General features: G+C 42.6%; 1 protein-coding gene across 15 annotated transcripts in view; it reads left to right on the forward strand.

Moving 5' to 3' along the window:
• Positions 1-19,596, forward strand: part of PPFIA1 (PPFI scaffold protein A1) — a 200,309-nt gene that overhangs the window by 90,891 nt on the left and 89,822 nt on the right. For all 15 annotated transcript variants that reach the window (XM_077462434.1, XM_077462339.1, XM_077462331.1 and 12 more), the window contains exon 9: positions 7,400-7,534. In XM_077462434.1, the coding sequence (XP_077318560.1) occupies positions 7,400-7,534 (135 nt within the window). The remainder of the gene's footprint in view (positions 1-7,399; positions 7,535-19,596) is intronic.

The following is a 19,596-nucleotide window of genomic DNA, read 5'->3' on the forward strand; positions in this document are numbered from 1 at the left end:
AGTCAAGTCCATCCTGATACAAAACCCTCCCGCACAGACCGAGCCTCAGAACTTACCGCCCAGCCCCAGGGCGTCGTCATCCAGACAGGTGGAAACTGAAGAGTCTGGAGACGAATCTCATCTCCTTCAGGGATTCTGAGGAGGAGGAAGAGGAAGAAGATAGCAGGGGCTCCAAATTCAAGCTATCACTAGAGGAAGTAGATGATATTTTAAAAGCAATCTACACTACTCTAGAAATTCAGGAAGAAAGAGTACAACTGTCAGTTCATGACAAAATGTACCAGGGGTTGGACGAAACAAAACGGCGAGTTTTTCCTGTCCACAGGGTCCTCTCAGACTCAGTGAGAAAGGAGTGGAAGGACCCAGAAAAAGCCCCTTTCTTCTCTAAAGCTCTCAAAAGAAGGTTTCCCTTCGAAGATAAGGACTCAGAGGTTTGGAATAAGAAACCCAGAGTCGATGCAGCTTTCTCGCAGGTATCCAGACGAACGGATCTAGCCTTTGAAGATATGGGGATCCTTAAAGACCCAATGGACAAAAAAGCTGACTCCATCCTTAAAAAAGCTTGGGATGCTGCGTCAGTCAGTCTAAAACCAGCAATGGCAGCTACGGTGGTGGCCAGGAATCTGGAATGTTGGGTAGAGAAGCTGAAGAGCCATATTGAGGCGGGGACACCCCGCAAGGATCTCTTAGAGTCCTTTCCACTGATCCTGAATGCAGTCAAATACATGGCGGATGCATCAGCAGAATCAGTTAAACTGGCCGCTAGGTCTTCGGCTCTTGTAAATTCAGCCAGGAGAGCAGTTTGGCTGAAAACATGGTCTGGGGACACTGCCTCTAAGGTCAAGCTGTGTGGTCTTCCCTTCTCGGGTGACTTGCTCTTTGGTCCTGATTTAGAGTCTGTGCTGGATAGAACAGCCGATAAAAAGAAGGCTTTTCCAGTTAAGAAAAAGCAGATGGCTAAAAAGAATTTTCGTGCTTTTCAGCAGTCCCATAAAAAAGACCAGGAGCACAAGAGCAGATGGGGTTCACAGAAGGGCAAAGGCAGGGGTGGAGTCCTCTTTAGATCTCCCCCAGAGCAGTCCCCTAAGAACAAGTGACAATATCTCCCCAGTGGGGGGGAGACTGTCAGCTTTTCGCGAACAATGGGACAGGCTGTCTCCAAATCTGTTCGTGAAGAGCGTTGTCGATCAGGGGTACAGGTTGGAGTTTTCAGAACCACCCCCGAGCAGGTTTTATGTGACAACATTGCCAAGGGATCAGGAGAAGGCCTCTGCAATGAAGCTGTTGTTACAGGAGCTGATACAGCAAGAGGTTCTGATTCAAGTCCCAGTAAGCCAGCAGGGCGGGGGTTTTTATTCACATATTTTTCTGGTGAAAAAACCCTCAGGGAAGTACCGTCTAATCCTGAATCTGAAATTCCTGAACAGGTTCATTCGGTACAAACATTTCAGGATGGATACAATTTTCTCCATCACAAAGCTGTTGACCCCAGAATGCTTCATGGCATCCCTGGACCTAAGGGATGCCTACCTTCATATACCAATTCATCAGGCATCGCAGCAGTTCCTGCGCCTGGCATTGAAGGTAGGGAGTTCGGTATGGCACCTCCAATTCAGGGCTCTGCCGTTCGGACTCTCGTCCTCTCCCAGGGTCTTTACGAAGAATATGGCAGAGGCTTTGGAACCCCTGAAATTGAAGGGGATTCCAGTTGTTCCTTATCTGGACGACCTTTTGTTTTTTGCAGACTCCAGGGAGCAGGTCCTAGTCAATCTCCAGAGGGCCCAGTCTCACCTCGAGGGCCTGGGGTGGCTTCTAAACCTAGAGAAGTCAATCCTGACCCCCTCACAGGAAATGAAATTTCTGGGGTATACATTAAATTCGATTCTCCAGAAAGTTTTCCTGCCGTTGGAAAAACAGGAAAAGTTACAGCTAGCTGTACAGCGGATACAGAGCAACCAGACAGTCTCAGTCAGGATGGCTATGGCAGTTCTGGGCCTGCTTACGGCAGCAATCCCAGCTGTTCAGTGGGCCAGGTTCCATTCCAGACCCCTTCAGAGGGAGGTTCTGTCAAGCTGGTCCCATCAGGATCCTTTGGAAAAACAGCTAAAAATTTCGTCAAAGACGAAAAGGGCTCTTTGGTGGTGGAGAGACCAGGCAAACCTCTCAAGGGGCCTGGTGTGGACCTTTCCTGTGGACAAGCGCCTTACTACAGACGCAAGTGCCTGGGGCTGGGGAGCCCATCTGGATGGTCAGACATCTCAGGGGGTCTGGTCCAAACAGGAAGCTCAAAGATCATCCAACTGGAGGGAGTTGAAGGCGATCTTTCTGGGTTTAGTGGCATTTCAGCAGAGTTTGAGAGGCCACCATGTTCAGGTGTTGTCAGACAACACAACAGCGGTTACCTACATTATGAAGCAAGGGGGAACCAGAAGCAGGAGCTTGATGGAGCTGGCCAATCTGTTGTTAGCCTGGGCAGAACAGAACACAGCCTCACTATCGGCAGTGCATCTGAAGGGCTCTCAGAATTTGTTTGCGGACCTCCTAAGCAGGCGCAAATTGCTAGAGGCAGAATGGAGTCTGAATCAGGAAGTGTTCCTGATGATCTCCGAGGCCTGGGGGGTTCCTCAGGTAGACCTTTTTGCCAGTCAGCAGAACTCAAAGGTGGACAGATTCTTTTCTCTTCACCGAGGAGATGCAGCAATAGGGTTGGATGCATTCGCTCACCCCTGGCATTACCAGCTGTGCTATGCCTTTCCCCCCTTTCCTCTAATTCCACTAGTACTGAGGAAATTCAGGGAAGAAAGGACAGACTTAATACTAGTCACTCCTTTTTGGCCAAAAAGACCCTGGTTTGCGGGTCTTCGAAACCTAGCCTCGAAGCCCCCATGGAGGTTACCACTCAGAAAAGATCTGTTATCCCAGGGGACAGTAAGTCATCCAGAAGTGGAACTCCTGCAGCTAACCGCCTGGTTTCTGAGGAGGACCTGTTAAAGGCTAAAGGTCTCTCAGATAAAGTAGTAAAGACCCTGCTGTCCAGTAGGAAGGCAGTTACACAGGCAATTTACATGAAGGTCTGGAAAAAGTTCAACTCCTGGTGCAGTTCTAGAGAACTCAAGGTCAAGAGCACGGTGTCCGTCTTGGAGTTTCTCCATGAAGGAATGGAGAAGGGTCTCGCAGCCAGTACCCTGAAGACTCAGGTGGCTGCCTTATCAGTTTTCTTTGAAAAGACTTTATCTAAAGAAACTTTAATTTCTAGATTTTTTAGGGCTCTTGCTCGAAATAGACCAGTAGCCCTTAAAGACTTTCCCAGTTGGGATTTGTCTACAGTTTTACAGGGTCTCTCGGGAGCACCGTTTGAACCCTTACAAGAAGCTTCTTTACAGAAGGTGGTTTTAAAAACAATCTTTTTGGTGGCCATCACCTCGGCCAGGAGAGTCAGCGAGCTCCAAGCTCTAGCTATTACAGAACCCTTCCTTAGAATTTATCAGGACAGGGTGGTACTGAGGACGGATCCAGCATTCCTACCGAAAGTATCCTCAACTTTCCATCGATCACAGGAAATAGTGTTACCTACATTCTCTGCAAGCCCAGCAAATGCAGGAGAGGAAGTTTTTCACACATTGGATGTGAGAAGATGTCTTTTACAGTTTCTGAAAGTTACTAAAGAATTTAGAAAATCAAACGCCCTCTTTGTGATATTTTCTGGATCACGCAAGGGGGAGAAAGCTTCTAAAAGTACGCTGGGTAGGTGGCTTAAGTTGGCTATAACAGAAGCCTATAAAGCAAAAGGAGAAATACCTCCCTCAGGTATTGCTGCCCACTCTACTAGATCCACGGCAGTTTCCTGGGCTGAAAGGGCCGGTGCCACGCCTGAACAAATCTGCAAGGCTGCCACTTGGTCCAGTTATTCGACATTTCTCCGGCATTACCGGTTAGATCTACTGTCTGCAGCAGATCAGGCCTTCGGCAGGAAGGTACTGCAGGCAGTAGTCCCGCCCTAGGGTAAGTTTCTCGGTTATCCTCTCCGGGGTTGTCCTGAAAGGCGATTTGAGAAAGACTCAGTTAGACTTACCGGTGACGGTATTTCTAAGAGCCTTTCAGGACAACCGTTACTTCCCTCCCTAGGTTATGCTTAGTAAATGTATTAAGTTCTACCATGGTGTTGTGCTTTCTGTGCTTTGTTTTCCAGCGTCGGAAGGCCACAATAACTGAAGCCATGGAGGAGGAGGAGGTGTTTTTAAAGTGGGCATGTGTTTCCTGATTGCAAGGTGGAGCTACTCTCTCCGGGGTTGTCCTGAAAGGCTCTTAGAAATACCGTCACCGGTAAGTCTAACTGAGTCTTTTTGTGAGTTGTAGCCTCAGTTTCCTGTTAGCTGACAGGAGTGGCATCCGATGTGGTCTTCTGCTGTAGCTCATCTGCTTTAAGTTTTGAAGCGTTGTGCATTCAGAGATGGTAGTCTCCATACCTTGGATATAACGAGTGGTTATTTTAGTTACTGTTGCCTATCTATCATCTCAAACCAGTCTGCCCATTCTCCTCTGACATCAACAAGGCATTTTCCTCCACGCAACTGCCGTTCACTGACAATTCTCTGTAAACCCGATAGATGTTTGTGCATAAAATCCCAGTAGATCAGCAGTTTTTGAACTACTCAGAGCAGCCTGCCTGGCTCCAACAACCGTGCCACTCTCAAAGTCCCTTAAATCCCCTATCTTCCAAATTCTGATGCTTGGGTTGAACTTCAGCAAGTCGTAGTAACTATTCCTGGATGCCAAAATGGATCTCTTGTTATAGCCTCTAGTGGAATGGACACTGAGCAAAAAGCCCAAAAAGCATTGCTCCCCCCAATCTTGAGCTTAGTTTTAGCCTGGTAACTTAAGCCGGCCATAGACAGACCGTATTTCGATTCCAGTTCAGCAGGAACCAGCCAAATTTCTGACTATAGGCAGGCTGTTTCTGCTGAAGTCAATCTATCAGTTGACTTCAGTACAACCAGCCTGTCAGTATTTTATTTGTTCTATCACTGCCGGAGGCTGTAACCGCCAACAGTAATCATTGTATTCTGACAGCTGGCAAACCTACTACCACTATCAGAATACGCAGTAGGAGAGATTCCCTAATCCACACTAACTGTGTCGATGGGGGGGGAATTGAGCAATTTTTGTTTACCTGTGGTTGCAGGAAAGGAAATTGCATAATGTATGGGCCTGCCTTATGAAATGGGACAACTTGGAGTTCTCTTGGTTTACTCTAGAAGATTGATTCTACACATTCAGCTTGGCGCATCTGTTCCTCCTGACCTGGAAATCAAATGTTTTGTATCAGGTTGCTAGCATTGTATCACTGGCTGCTGAAAATTCTTACATTTTTGTGGGGAAAAATGCTGCTTCAGGACATTTGGGGACTGCTAAAAAGGGAGATTTGGATAATCTGAACTTTGGTCACTCACATTAACTGAACAATCTGCTTTTATTGAGCAAATTGCAATCCTCTGTAATTGTTATACATTGCTAAAATGCTTTCACTCTTACTGAAGATTCTTCATTGCAGACCTATTGTCAATCCAGTACAAGGAGTTATCCAGAAAACTTGCCAGCTAGTCAGCATAAAAGAAAATCTTTTTATATGAACTCGTACTGTATATAGAGTGGGAAAGTGTGTCTGCCACAGTCACATGATCAGCTCTAACGTTGTAATAAGAGGAAACACTGCTGGAAAAAGCTATCAAATAAGGTGGAAAATGTTTCTGTGGGTATTCTGCATGCTTAGTGTACAGAATGCTGCCATTGTTAAAAGCACACATTTACAATTTATGCCTGCTGGCTGTGTAGAGTAAAAGGTAATGGAAAGGTGTTTTTTTTTTTTTTTTTTTTAAAGTTAAAGCGAAATGAAGACCAGAGCAGACAGGCTCTTTATTGCAGAAGAGAGACGCGTGTGCTGTCTACATTCTGGCACAGAGCCTATATCCTGGGATGACAGCACTCCTATGTGTGCATGGGAGTGATGTCATCCCACACCAGCCAATCAACATGGCCAAAAGGCTGGCCCCCCAGAAGAAGCCAGGGAGACCATGCTGCTCCTTTTACGTATAGGTCTGCTCTAAGTTCTGATAGCTTTTAGCATTCCCTTTTTTCTTTTCCACAGTTGGGTTGGAGGGTTAGACTAAAAAACATAAATTCTAGGACAGTGATTCTCAACCAGGGTTCTGTGGAGGTTGCTAGGGGTTCCTTCAGCATTGGGCAATTTCTGCCTCTCAGATAAGTTCCCACTGACACCATTGATCTTTTTAGCGATCTGTAAGGAGGTAATTCTTCTCAATGACCACAAGTGCAAGGATCATTCCTCCCACTGACCATCACACTAATGTATCATGAGTTGTAGATTTAGCAGGGGTTCTCCGAGACCGGAGAACTATTTGAAGGGTTCCTTTGTGTTGACAAGGTTGAGAAAGGCTGTTCTAGGAATTCAGACACTCTGTTAAAAGGCTGTGTGACATCTTCTGGGTTTATCTCTATTATTTACATTTGACAGGTTTATTGCTCTGCTGGAGAGGCACTCTGGGGATCTGAGAGAAGAGAGACATCTAGAACAGCTATTACCCCCACCACTCCCTGCTGCCCATTCACAGAAGCCTTCTTATTTTGTGAATGTGTTCATTTAATACAGGCCTTTTGTGATTGGGCAGGAAATGGGGGGGGGGGGGGGCATAGACTGACTAAGCCCCTCTTGGGTGGGGCAAAATGCATAATTGGGGCGTGGTTTAGGAGGTGTTCAAGGCTGAGACCATTCACATTCCTCTCCACCTGTTAAGCTAGTGGTGTGTGGAGACTCCCATTCCCTCATGAATGTGATTAAAAAAAGACCTTTCCTTTGCTGTCTGCAGCCGCTGTAATTTTCTGTAAAATGCAATATGGCAACCAGGAGACATTCTGTTCGAAGATGCCACATGGAGCCCCTCCCAGAAATGTTATTTTTCTGCTTGTGTAATTGGTTTACTAATTTTCCCAGAAGTCTGCACTAAGATGCCAGTCAGATTTTGGGCATCCTCCCGATGATACTTATAAAATTACTCCCATTAGATTTACTTTCCACATGGACACAAACAGCTTTTCCTTCAGAATAACATAAGGTAGGAATCTGCAACAAAGTTTGTTAAAATCCCTGCAGTATACTAAGATCACACAAGGGGGGAATGTTTTTTTTTCTGAACAAAAGTGAAGTTACTCTTAAGTGTTAATGAAACTACTGTAACACTGACATGTATGGCAGCACATGAAATCATGCAGGAGATTGATACAATTGAGTGACTTCATCAATATATTTATTTCCTGAGTGCTAGCATTTAGGGATTGGTACAACTTTTACAATACCCACGCTAAAGCATGATTATTTTCTCAGAGTGAAGAAAAGAATCGGCAGATCCAGGAGCGGCTCGAGCTGGCTGAACAGAAACTGCAACAGACGATACGGAAAGCAGAAACCTTGCCCGAGGTGGAGGCGGAGTTGGCACAGAGAGTTGCTGCTCTTTCTAAGGTAAGGAGGTTTAAGGGCAATCTGATGTGGGTTAGCAGTACAACAATTTTAGAATATGTGTATACAGATCAATTGATTTAGCAAACCCCATTATACTTTGTCCCTTGCTGTTTGAGAATATGTACTTTAATGATTTTTATATTTTTTTGTAAGCCTTGGCCGTCTCCAATTTTGTCTTAAGTTTTCACTGAGCTTTTTAAAAATCAGAAATGTAAAAAATACTCCTTGCTGTAAAGTTGATTTTTTTTTTTTTTTTTTTTTTTTTGTTATGACATTTCTCTAGTTGACACAAGTTAAGTGCACCACAAATACTGATTTAAATGCTAAGCATTTACAGTAGCACTATAAAAAAAAGTAGAAATATGTTTTATAAGGATATAAAATTGATTTCTCCTTTTTGAATTTGTTAACATTTTAAACATGATGGGCTCTCGTTTCTATTTAAAATGATTAAATGCAGTTTGAGGTGGTTACTACCTTCAAGATGGAAGAGTCAAAGGAAAAAAACCTGCTGCACTCTAAAGAAAATTCAAACACTGGTAACTTTATTCATCCAGATGACAACATAAACAGTCCGTACCTGGGATCATCTCCTCTTTTGACGCATTTCACCTGCAGGGTTGAGCTTGAAGGATAAGTTCACCTTTGTAAAAAAAAAAAAAAAAAAAAAAATAATACATTCACATCTTTTCACAGGTGAGAAAAATGTGCATTTATTATTTTTTACTAGTAGCATACAAAGCATTTCACCCTTGATCATTAGATCGCAGGTGTAATTGCAGGGCTCTTGTAGACTGTCGTGTCTGCCTGTCTGCCCATGCATCGTACCAGCAGGCAGTTACACGCTGAGAGGAAGCATCAATGAACGGCCTAGATTGTGACAGTGAGTGCGGGGAAAAGATCGCTGTCCCATCGTGGGGGTTGCTGTATCTGTTACATGTTACGAATTGTGAACTTGTCCTTTTTAATTGTAGAGACCTCCGCAATTGCACCCATATTGAGTGAAAAGAGTCAAGAGGGGTTCCTAGGTGAACACCTTTTTTCAAATGAATACATTTACCAGCTTGCAGCTGGTCTTTATCTTTTAGATTTGTGCAGTCTTTGGGGCATAGGATGAATTATTCAGCAACCAGACTTGCATGAAGGTGACCAAATTCAAGGATTGGGTGCAACGTATACAATACTCAATCAAGAGAGAAAAGGTTTGATCGAACATTAATCATGGATAAACCTGTTGGTTAAATGCAAAATTGTAGGATCAGTCCTACATTAGGGACCTTTTAAAGGGCTGATTCACCTTTACTAAAAAACTGCCTATGCAGTTAAAGAAGTGTCTGTAGATGAAAACTGCACATTTAAAGCGGAGCTCCACCCGATTTTTAATCAATAGTTCCCTAATATTAATTTTATCGATTATATATAAATCTGACATTTTTTATATGTACCTTTTTTTTTCTGCAGATCTTTGCCATTTCTGGGTTCGGGGGATTGCGGCTATGGGCGGGGTTGGTGCAGCTATTACGACACTTCCTTTGTGCCACACTGTCTCCTGGGATCCTTTTTTCTTGTTCCCAGGAGTCTGTGCGGCGGCCTGGCGCGAGTTATCACGCTATTTAGAACTCTCAAGTGACGTCATTACGACAGTCACGCTGAGAGGGCGCTCCTATGTAAATATTACTGCGCATGCGCGAGATCTTAGATAGAATGGGCATCACTGAATCCAGGAAGAGAATGCCTGTGGGCTTGACATGCCCACAGGCAAGATGACAATGATGTAGATGATTTTTTTCAAATGTTCTTGGATTCTAAAAAAGTAATGGGAAAACTTCAAAAAACGGGATATGTAAGTAACAAATTTCAAAACTAATTTGTTTATAAATGTCACAAAAAAAAATAAAAATCGGAGGCAGTGGAGCCCCGCTTTAATTGAAGTTAAAAAATGTTCTTGCTATAGGTGTAGGCCATTTTCAAACCTCACAAAGCTTGGCCCAAAAAATTCCTAGAGATGGCATTTTAAAAAAACGGGAGGATATTTGCGCTAACCAAGATAATTGATGTGACTGTGTGCAGCAGCTCTGATAGTTTAAATACTAAAAGCTTGAGATAACTGGAATAAGAGAGAGAGAGAGCGTGCAAATACACACCTATGTGAAAATGTGTAAATCTGTGCATACAAAACGATACAAAATTTTTGGTGCATATAATTAAAAAATGTTTTTAAAAAAAAATCAATCTTTCAATATAAAAATTAAAAAATATGTAAAAATATTTTTGACATAAATGAGAAGTCCATATAAAGATATCTAAAAATATATTAAATCATAAATGAAGAGTCCCATGTATTCTCTGAATGCCAAATAAGCATCAAATCTTCATTCTGACATTCTGATATGAGGTATAGTAACACAAACTGCTTACCAGATTTGTAGGGTCTCATATGTTAGAGATCAAAAGCACTTATGCATCAGCCTGCCAGCATCATTTTAGCCTGCCCTGTTGCTAGGACATTGTCAAGACTCTCCCAGCTGTTATTATTCACCCCCACCATCACAGGAGCAAGCTCCCCAACCCCTACACATGAGTGGTCCACCATCTTTTTCATTGCAGGATTTCTACTGTGACTGGACAGCGTACATGCAAAGGTGTTTGAATGGGCTGGGAGTGTCTTCGTAATGTTCTAGCAACAAGGCAGGATGGTGTGATGTAATCTTGGAGAGTTTGTTGACCATGCTTCAGGAGTTAGTGAGGGGGGGAAAAAAGTATTTGATCCCCCTGCTGATTTTGTACATTTGCCCACTGACAAAAAAAAGATCAATCTATAATTTTAATGGTAGGTTTATTTTAACAGTGAGACCAGAATTACAACATAATATCCAGAAAAACGCATTTCAAAAAAGTTATACATTGATTTGAACTTTGATGCGTGAAATAAGTATTTGAGCCTCTATCAGTCATCAAGATTACTGGCTCCGAGTTGATTTATATACAGGTAACTAGCAGAGACTAAAAGCACTCTGTATAAAAGACACTTGTCCACAGAAGCAATCCGATTCCAATATCTCCATCATGGCCAAGACCAAAGAGCTGACCAAGAATGTCAGGGACAAGATTATTGACCTACCCAAGGCTGGAATGGGCTACAAGACTATCGCCAAGCAGCTTGGTGAGAGGTTGAGAACACTTGGTGCAATTATTCACAAATGGAAGAAACACAACAAGATCTCACCTCGTGGAGTTTCAATGATTATGAGAACGGTAAGGGATCAGCCCAGAACTACACAGGAGAATCTCGTCAATGATCTTTAAGGCACCTGGGACCATAGTCACCAAGAAAACAATTGGTAACACCACAATATGGATGAGAATATGCTGCGAAGGACTGAAATCCTCAAGAAAGCACATGTACAGGCCTGTCTGAAGTTTTTTTAATGAACATCTGAATGATTGAGAGGAGAACTGGGTTGTGGTCAGATGAGACCAAAATCAAGCTCTTTGTTTAGAAGAGGAGGAATGCTGACTATGATGCCAAGAATGCCATCCCCACCTTTTAAACATGGAGGTGGAAACATTATGCTTTTGAGGGCGTTTTTCTCTTAAAGGGACAGGACAACTTCACAGCATTAAAGGGACGATGGATAGGGCCATGTTGCATCAAATCTTGGGTGAGAACCTCCTTCCCTCAGCCAGGCCATTGGAAATGGGTCGTGGATGGGTATTCCAGCATGACAATGACCCAAAACACACGGCCAAGGCAACAAAGAAGTCTCTCAAGAAGAAGCACATTAAATTCCTGGAGTGGCCTACCCAGTCTCCAGACCTTGATCCCATAGAAAATATGTGGAGGGAGCTGAAGGGTCGAGTTACCAAGCAGCCTCAAAACCTAATATCTTGGAGAGGATCTGCATAGAGGAGTGGGCCAAAATCCTTCCTGAGATGTGTACAAATCTGGTGGCCAACTACAAGACACATCTGATCTGATTGTCGGGGGCTTTGCCACCAAGTATTAAGTCATGTTTTGCGAAGAGGTCAAATACTTATTTCACTCGTTAAAATGCAAATCAACTTATAACTTTTTTAAATGCATTTTCTGTATATTTTTGTTCTGTCTCACTGTTAAAATAAACCTACCATTAAAATTCTATACTGATGATTTCTTTCAGTGGGCAAACTCAGCAGGGGACCAAATACTTTTTTCCCTGACTGCACATAAATGGCTTACACTTATAGCAAGGGCACTACTTAAATTTGGTTTAGCCACAGTTTTTCATCTACAGGCACCCCTGACCTGCATAGGCAGCTTTTTTGTTAAGGTTAAACACTTGACAGCCTGCAATGTACTGTGCACGGGTGGCCCGTACAGGCAAAGCAATACACTGCTACTCCAGGGTTGAGGGGTGCATGCAATACCCCCCCACATGACAACTGCTGTGATTGTACACATTAGGAGCCTAGCAGCAGGTCCAATGATTCATGGCCGGGACCTGCTGATCGACTGTGTCCAATCACAGCCCCGAGCCCTGTTTTCACAATCTTATCTTCAGGGATAGGAAACAAACATCTTTAGTAAAAATCCGCACATAATGCACACATTACACATTGTTGGGGACATATTTAACCCTTGATCCTCCTAGATGTTAACCCCTTCCCAGCCAGTGTCAGTACAGTGACAGGATAAAATATTGGCTTTGAATACTGTATTAGTGTCAGTCAGTCACCACCCCCTTCCCCGTGCATCAATTAATGTCAGATTGTACGCTGCACTATCTGTATATATATATATATATATATATATATATATATATATATATATATATATATATATATATATATATATGTATATATATATATGTATATATATATGTATATATATATATGTATATATATATATGTGTATGTATGTATGTATGTGTGTATGTATGTGTGTGTGTGTGTATATATATATATATATATATATATATGTGTGTGTGTGTGTGTGTGTGTGTGTGTGTATGTGTATGTATGTATATATGTATATATATATAATTTAAAAAAATGTATATTAACCACTTAAGGACCGCCGTATTGCCATTGTACGTCATCACAATGGCACAGGCAGGCACAAGCATGTACATGTACGTGCCTGCCTTCCAGCGGGTGGGGGGTCCGATCGGACCCCCTCCCGCTGGATACGGCGGTCCGTTTCCCTCCGGGAGCGATCCGTGATGAGGGGATGGCCGTTGGTTTCTGGCCACCCCCTCTCGATCGCTCCTGACCAATGACGAACTTCCTCCCACTGTGTATTGTTTACACACAGGAAGGAGGAAGTGATGTCATTCTCCTCGGGGCGGTCTTTTTGACCGGACTACGAGGAGAAGACTAAAAGTAAGTCCACCAAAACACTACACTGACACATAGGTACACATAGGTACACAAACCCCCCCCGATCCCCCCCCCCCCCAGTCACAGTGTCACTGATTGCATTGATCATTTCTTTACTGATCAATGCATTCAGTGTCAGTTGTAAAAGTAAAAACTGTCAGGACAGTTAGTGTTGGGTCCAGGGTAGCCCCCTATCATCCCCCCAATAAAGATTTAACCCCCTGATTGCCCCTAGAGTTAACCCTTTCACCCCCTTTTGCCAGTGTCACTAAGCGATAATTTTTCTGATCGCTGCATCAGTGTCGCTACTGTCGCTAGGTAGCTTTTTATTTTTTTAGGTTCACCGCCAGGTTTTTATATCGCTAGGTACCCCGATATACTACCCAATAATGGTTTTAACCCCCTGATTGCCCCTAGTTAACCCTTTCACCAGCGATCACAGTATAAGCGTCACTGGTGACGCTGGTTAGCCAGTTATTTAGGTTCCCCGTCAGGTTTTTATATAGCGCCAGGGACCCCCATATACTACCTAATAATAAAAATTTGAACCCCCTGATTGCCCCTAGTTAACCCTTTCACCACTGATCACCGTATAAGTGTTACGGGTGACTCTGGTTAGTTTGCTTTTTATAGCATCAGGGCACCCACCATTTATTACCCAATAAAGGTTTAACCCCCTGATCACCCGGCGGGTGATGTCAATTAGGTTTTAGGGTCAGGGTCTGCATCGCCCCAGGCAGCGCTAGGTTAGTGCCAGTACCGCTAACACCCACGCGCAAAGCATACACCTCCCGTAGTGGTATAGAATCTGAACAGATCAATATCTGATCTGATCAGATCTATACTAGCGTCCCCAGCAGTTCAGGGTTCCAAAAAAACGCATTGTTAGCGGGATCAGCCCAGATACCTGCTAGCACCTGCGTTTTGCCCCTCTGCCCAGCCCACCCAAGTGCAGTATCGATCGATCACTGTCACTTACAAAACACTAAACACATAACTGCAGCGATCGCAGAGTCAGGCCTGATCCCTGCGATCGCTAACAGTTTTTTTGGTAGCATTTTATATTTAAATCCGGAAGGCAGTGCTTGGTTTTCAGGGTCCCCTACGTGGCTAGGCTCCCAAAAAGTCCCCCACATGTGGTATCCCCGTACTCGGGAGAAGCAGCAGAATTTATTTTGGGGTGTAATTTGACTTATGCCCATAGCATGTGTGAGCAATATATCATTTAGTGACAACTTTGTGCAAAAAAAAAAAAGTTTGTAATATTCCCGCAACTTGTGGCAAAATATAAAATATTCCATGGACTTAACATGCCTCTCAGTAAATAGCTTGGGGTGTCTACTTTCCAAAATGGGGTCATTTTGGGGGGTTTTGTGCTATTTTGGCATTTTATGGCCTTCGAAACTGTGATAGGTAGTGAGGAGTTAAATCAAAAATTTGCACCCTTAGAAATCCTGAAGGCAGTGATTGGTTTTCGGGGTGCCGTGCGCAAATAGACTCCCAAAAAGCCCCACACAAGTGGTATCCCCATACTTGGGAGAAGTAGCGGAATCTATTTTGGGGTGCAATTCCACATATAACCATGGCATGTGTGAGCAATATATCATTTAGTGACAACTTTTTGTAAAATTTTTATTTTTTTTTGTCATTATTCAATCCCTTAGGACAAAAAAAATAAATATTCAATGGGCTCAACATGCCCCTCAGCAATTTCCTTGGGGTGTCTACTTTCCAAAATGGGGTCATTTGGGGGGGGATTTGTACTGCCCTGCCATTTTAGCACCTCAAGAAATGAGATAGGCAGTCATAAATTAAAAGCTGTGTAAATTCCAGAAAATGTACTCTAGTTTGTAGACGCTATAACTTTTGCGCAAACCAAAAAATATACGCTTATTGACATTTTTTTTACTAAAGATATGTGGCTGAATAAATTTTGCCCTCAATGTATGACTAAAATTTAGTTTATTCGATTTTTCTTATAACAAAAAGAAGAAAATATCTTTTTTTTTTTTTTTTCAAAATTTTCGCTCTTTTTCCATTTATATCGCAAAAAAAAAAAATCGCAGAGGCAATCAAATACCATCAAAAGAAAGCTCTATTTGTGGGAAGAAAAGGACGCAAATTTCGTTTGGGTGCAATATTGCATGACCGCGCAATTACCAGTTAAAGCAGCGCAGTGCGAAATTGGAAAAAGACCTCTGGTCCTTAAGGTGTTTATTGGTCCGGGGCTGAAGTGGTTAAAAAAAATGTATATTATATCTCTAGTTTTGTAGACATTAACTTTCACACAAACCAATCAATATACACTTATTAAACTTGATAAGAGATTGCGCAGAAAAGTTTCAAAGCAGCTGGCACTGCAACATATATGAATTCTGTAACCACTATAATACAAATATTAAAAGTAGAATACATTATAGTAACCTTAGATGCAAAAAAAAGTACAAATGGATATTGTGCGAGTACATAAAAAAGTAGCTCCAAAACGTAAAGGGTGATAGTCCCCAAACAATAAATGTGTCATCAAATAGGCCCAAGAAGATCAGAAAGGAAATGCCCTTTATCTTGCACAGATATTATGGTACTTAAAAACACCAAGAGTGCTCCGCCACTTTATGTACAACTCTTACCAGAGCTCGTGGACTTTATTAAAGGAGTTGTAAAGGCAAATGTTTTCTTTTCATATTGCATTCTATGCATTAAGTTAAAAAAAAACCTTCTGTGTGACTGTGTAGCAGCCTCCCCAGCACCCCCCTAAATACTTACCTGAGCCTGATTTTCTCTCCAGCGATGTCCACAAGTGTCTTAGCCTTCCGGGACTCTCCCTCCTGATTGACTGAGACTGCAGCGGTGCCATTGGCTCCCGAGGCTGTCAACCAAAGTCAGCCAATCGGGAGAGGGGGTGGGGCTTCATGTCTGAATGTACACACAGAGCTGTGACTCGGCTCGGGTGCCCCTATAGGAAGTTTCTGGCTGTGTGGGCGCTCAACAGGAGGGGGAAGTGCAAGGAGCAGCGAAGAGGGAACCGAGAAGAGGAGGATCAGGGCTGCTCTGTGCAAAACCCACTACGAGACCTTACAATCACTTTAAAGGCTCATTTTTTTAAAAACAAACAAAAAACAAGCATGTCATACTTGCCCTGTACTTGCACAATATTTATTTGTACCTTTTTTGCATCTATGTCACTATAACGTATTCAGCTTTTTAATAGCACTGCACCTTTTGTGTTATAATGTACACTTATTGGGATTTTCTTTTAACCAAAGACCTGTAGCAGAGTACATTTCGACCAAAATTTATAAAGGTGGTGGTTTTCCTTTTTTTTTTTTTTTTTTTTTTTTTAATTGGATACGTTTTTATAGTAGAAAGTAAAACGCTATTTATTTTTTCAAAATGTTCGGTCTATTTTTGTTTTAATAAAAAATTTAAAACCCAGTCGTGATCAAATGCCAGCAAAAAGCTCTTTTTGTAAAGAAAAATGGTATATATTGTTTGTGTACAGTGTTGTGTGACTGTGCAATTGGCAGTTAAAATAGCGCAATGCTGAATAGCAAAAAAAAATGCTCTGGTCGTGAAGATTTTGGGATAGACCAACACAAAGTGGCACATAATTATTAAGTGGAAGAGAAATGATAAATGGTTTTCAAATTTTTTACAAATATCTGAAAAGTCTGACGTGCCTTTGTATTCAGCCCCCTGAGTCAATACTTTGTAGAATAACCTTTCACTGCAATTACAGCTGCAAATCTTTTTGGGATGTCTCTACCAGCTTTGCCCATTCTTGTTTGCAAAATAGCTCAAGCTCTGTCAGATTGGATGGAGAGCGTCTGTGAACAGCAATTTTCAAGTCTTGCCACAGAGTCTCGATTGGTTTTAGGTCTGGACTTTGACTGGGCCATTCTAACACCTTAATATGCTTTGATCTAAACCAGGGATATGCAATTAGTGGACCTCCCAGATGTTGCTAAACTACCAGTCCCATCATGCCTCTGCCTTTGGGTGTCATGCTTGTGGGTGTCAGTCTTGCTATGCCTGTAGTAGTTCTGCAACAGCTGGAGGTCCGCTAATTGCATATCCCTGATTTAAGCCATTCCATTGTAACTCTGGCTGTATGTTTAGGGCGGTTGTCCTGCTGGAAGGTGAACCTCCACCCCAGTCTCAAGTCTTTTGAAGACTCTAACAGGTTTTCTTCTAAGATAGCTCCATCCATCTTCCCATCAACTCTGACCGGCTTCCCTGTCCCTGCTGAAGAAATACATTCCCATAACATGATGCTGCCACCACCATGTTTCACAGTGGGGATGGTTTGTTCAGGGTGATGTGCAGTGTTAGTTTTCCGCCACAGATAGCATTTTGCTTTTAGAATAAAATGTTCAAATTTTGTCTCCTTATCCTTACAGCTCTTCTTATGGCTTTCTTTCAACATTGGCTTTCTTCTTGCCACTCTTTCATAAAGGTCAGATTTGTGGAGTGCACGACTAATAGTTGTCCTGTGGACAGATTCTCCCACCTGAGCTGTGGATCTCTGCAGCTCCTCCAGAGTCACCATGGGCCTCTTGGCTGCTTATCTGATTAATGCTCTCCTTGCCCGGCCTGTCGGTTTAGGTGGACGGCCATGTCTTGGTAGATTTGTAGTTCTGCCATATTCGGCTGATGGATTGAACAGAGCTCCGGGAGATGTTTTAAAGCTTGGGTTATTTTTTTTTTTAATAACCTAACCTTGCTTTAAACTTCTCCAAGTTTATCCCTGACCTGTCTGGGGTGTTCCTTGGCCTTCATGATGCGGTTTGTTCACTGAGGTTCTCTAACAAACCTCTGAGGGCTTCACGGAACAGCTGTATTCCTACTGAGATTAAATTACACAAGGCTGGACTTTACCAATTAGGTGACTTCTGAAGACAATTGGTGCCACTAGATTTTAGTTAGGGGTATCACAGTAAAGGGGGGCTGAATAAAAATGCACCCCACGCTTTTCACATATTTATTTATTAAAAAAAATTGGAAGCAGTTTTATCATTTTCCTTCCACTTCACAATTATGTGCCACTTGGTGTTGGTCTATCACATAAAATCCCAATAAAATACATTTACGATTTTGGTTGTAACATCACAAAATGTGGAAAATTTCAGGCGGTATGAATACTTTTTCAAGGCACTGTACCTTTTTACTGGGTTACGGAGCTGTTGTGACCATTCTGAAAGCAGGATAGACCTGTACATTTTATGACCGCACATTCCTAATCCAAACACATTTTTGTGTCCCTCACAAACATCAGATTTGTGTTTAACAGGATGTCTAGGACAAAAAAAAGGCATAGTTTTAAAGCAGTAGTAAACTGAAGTTTAAAAAAATTTAAAATCCTCTCCCTGCAATGTAATGACATAATGTGCTATTGTACTTTGCCCACTAGCACTTCATGTAACTCTTACCTTAGAACAAAGCCCTCCAGTGGTGCACTGTAACCGCTGCAGAGGCTTCCATATTCACCCAGTCTACCTTCTGAGTTTGCGGACCCTGGCTGCTTGAATACGCGTGGGAGTCTCGGCTGCGGCACGAGTATGCCGATCCTTCAGAGAGCATGTCCTGGTGACCTTCCTGGCTGCAGAGACGCTGAATACCTCCTAAACAATGCACATTTCTGAGCTATTCCTTGTACAAGTGTCCAACGGGAGTTCACTACCACTTACCACCAATACATTCTGTAAAGGCCAGTTCACACCACATGACAACATGCTGTGGTTTTTTTTTTTTTTCCTGCACACGACTGTACTGGAACGCAGTAAAAAGCATCAAAAATGCACTGGATAGTGAGAAAAAACTAAACTAAAAATCCGTAACGCATAAAAACGCACGGGCATGTATCAAAAGGCGTTATAAACTCATCTGGAGGACATTTTTGGTGGTGTGAACGGGCACTTGGTGTATGTCTGGTTAACGTGAAAAACTAATTTTGTACATCTTCGAAATGCATACACATTTCCCCATGTTTTCCACTTTAAATATGCTTCAAGTACAAAACGAATGAATTATTGATTCTGCCAGAAATGCAGTGAGCCCCTAACTTCCTGACATAAGCTGATAACGCTGCCTCTGCTGCACTGAAAATCTCAAGCACTTTTGACAGCTCTGCCCAGTTCTCTTCTGCTGGGCAACATAATAATGCCTCTCCTCCCTCTCCTCCATAACATAATAGGAGGTGTTCTGTAATCCAGAAGGGCAGAACTGATAACATTGCTTGAGGTTTCAGTGCAGCAGAAGCAGCGTTGTCGGCACACTGCAGGAAGTTGAGAGCTCGCTGGATTTTTTGCAGCATCCAGTTATTTTTCTGTACTTGCAGCATTTTTAAATGGATTATATTATATTTGGAAAGTGTGTTTTGCAGAAATGTACTGAATTGGTTTTTTTGTTTTGTTTTTTGTTTTTTTGTTTTTCCCCCACCCTGACTTGCACTTCCAGATACAGGTGAGATAGAAGAGAATATTGCAAAATATCTTACTCACTCTTAGTTCTGAGAATAAGTGAGGCGTCGCATTTCTCTCATACAAATGAACTTGTATTCTCTGTCAGAAAGAGGAAACAGACAGTGTTTAAATAATTGAGTATATACTGCACATTTTTGCTGCAGGTAAGGGTGCCTATTGAAACCTGTCACGTATTGTCCTATATTAGCTCATGGAGAAGCCGTCATTATCCTGTCAGAAGGG

This window comes from Lithobates pipiens, unplaced genomic scaffold, assembly GCF_037356315.1.
Source record: "Lithobates pipiens isolate NorthernLeopardFrog02 unplaced genomic scaffold, aLitPip1_a1.2 Scaffold_10, whole genome shotgun sequence".
In the NCBI taxonomy this organism is placed as follows: Eukaryota; Metazoa; Chordata; class Amphibia; order Anura; family Ranidae; genus Lithobates; species Lithobates pipiens.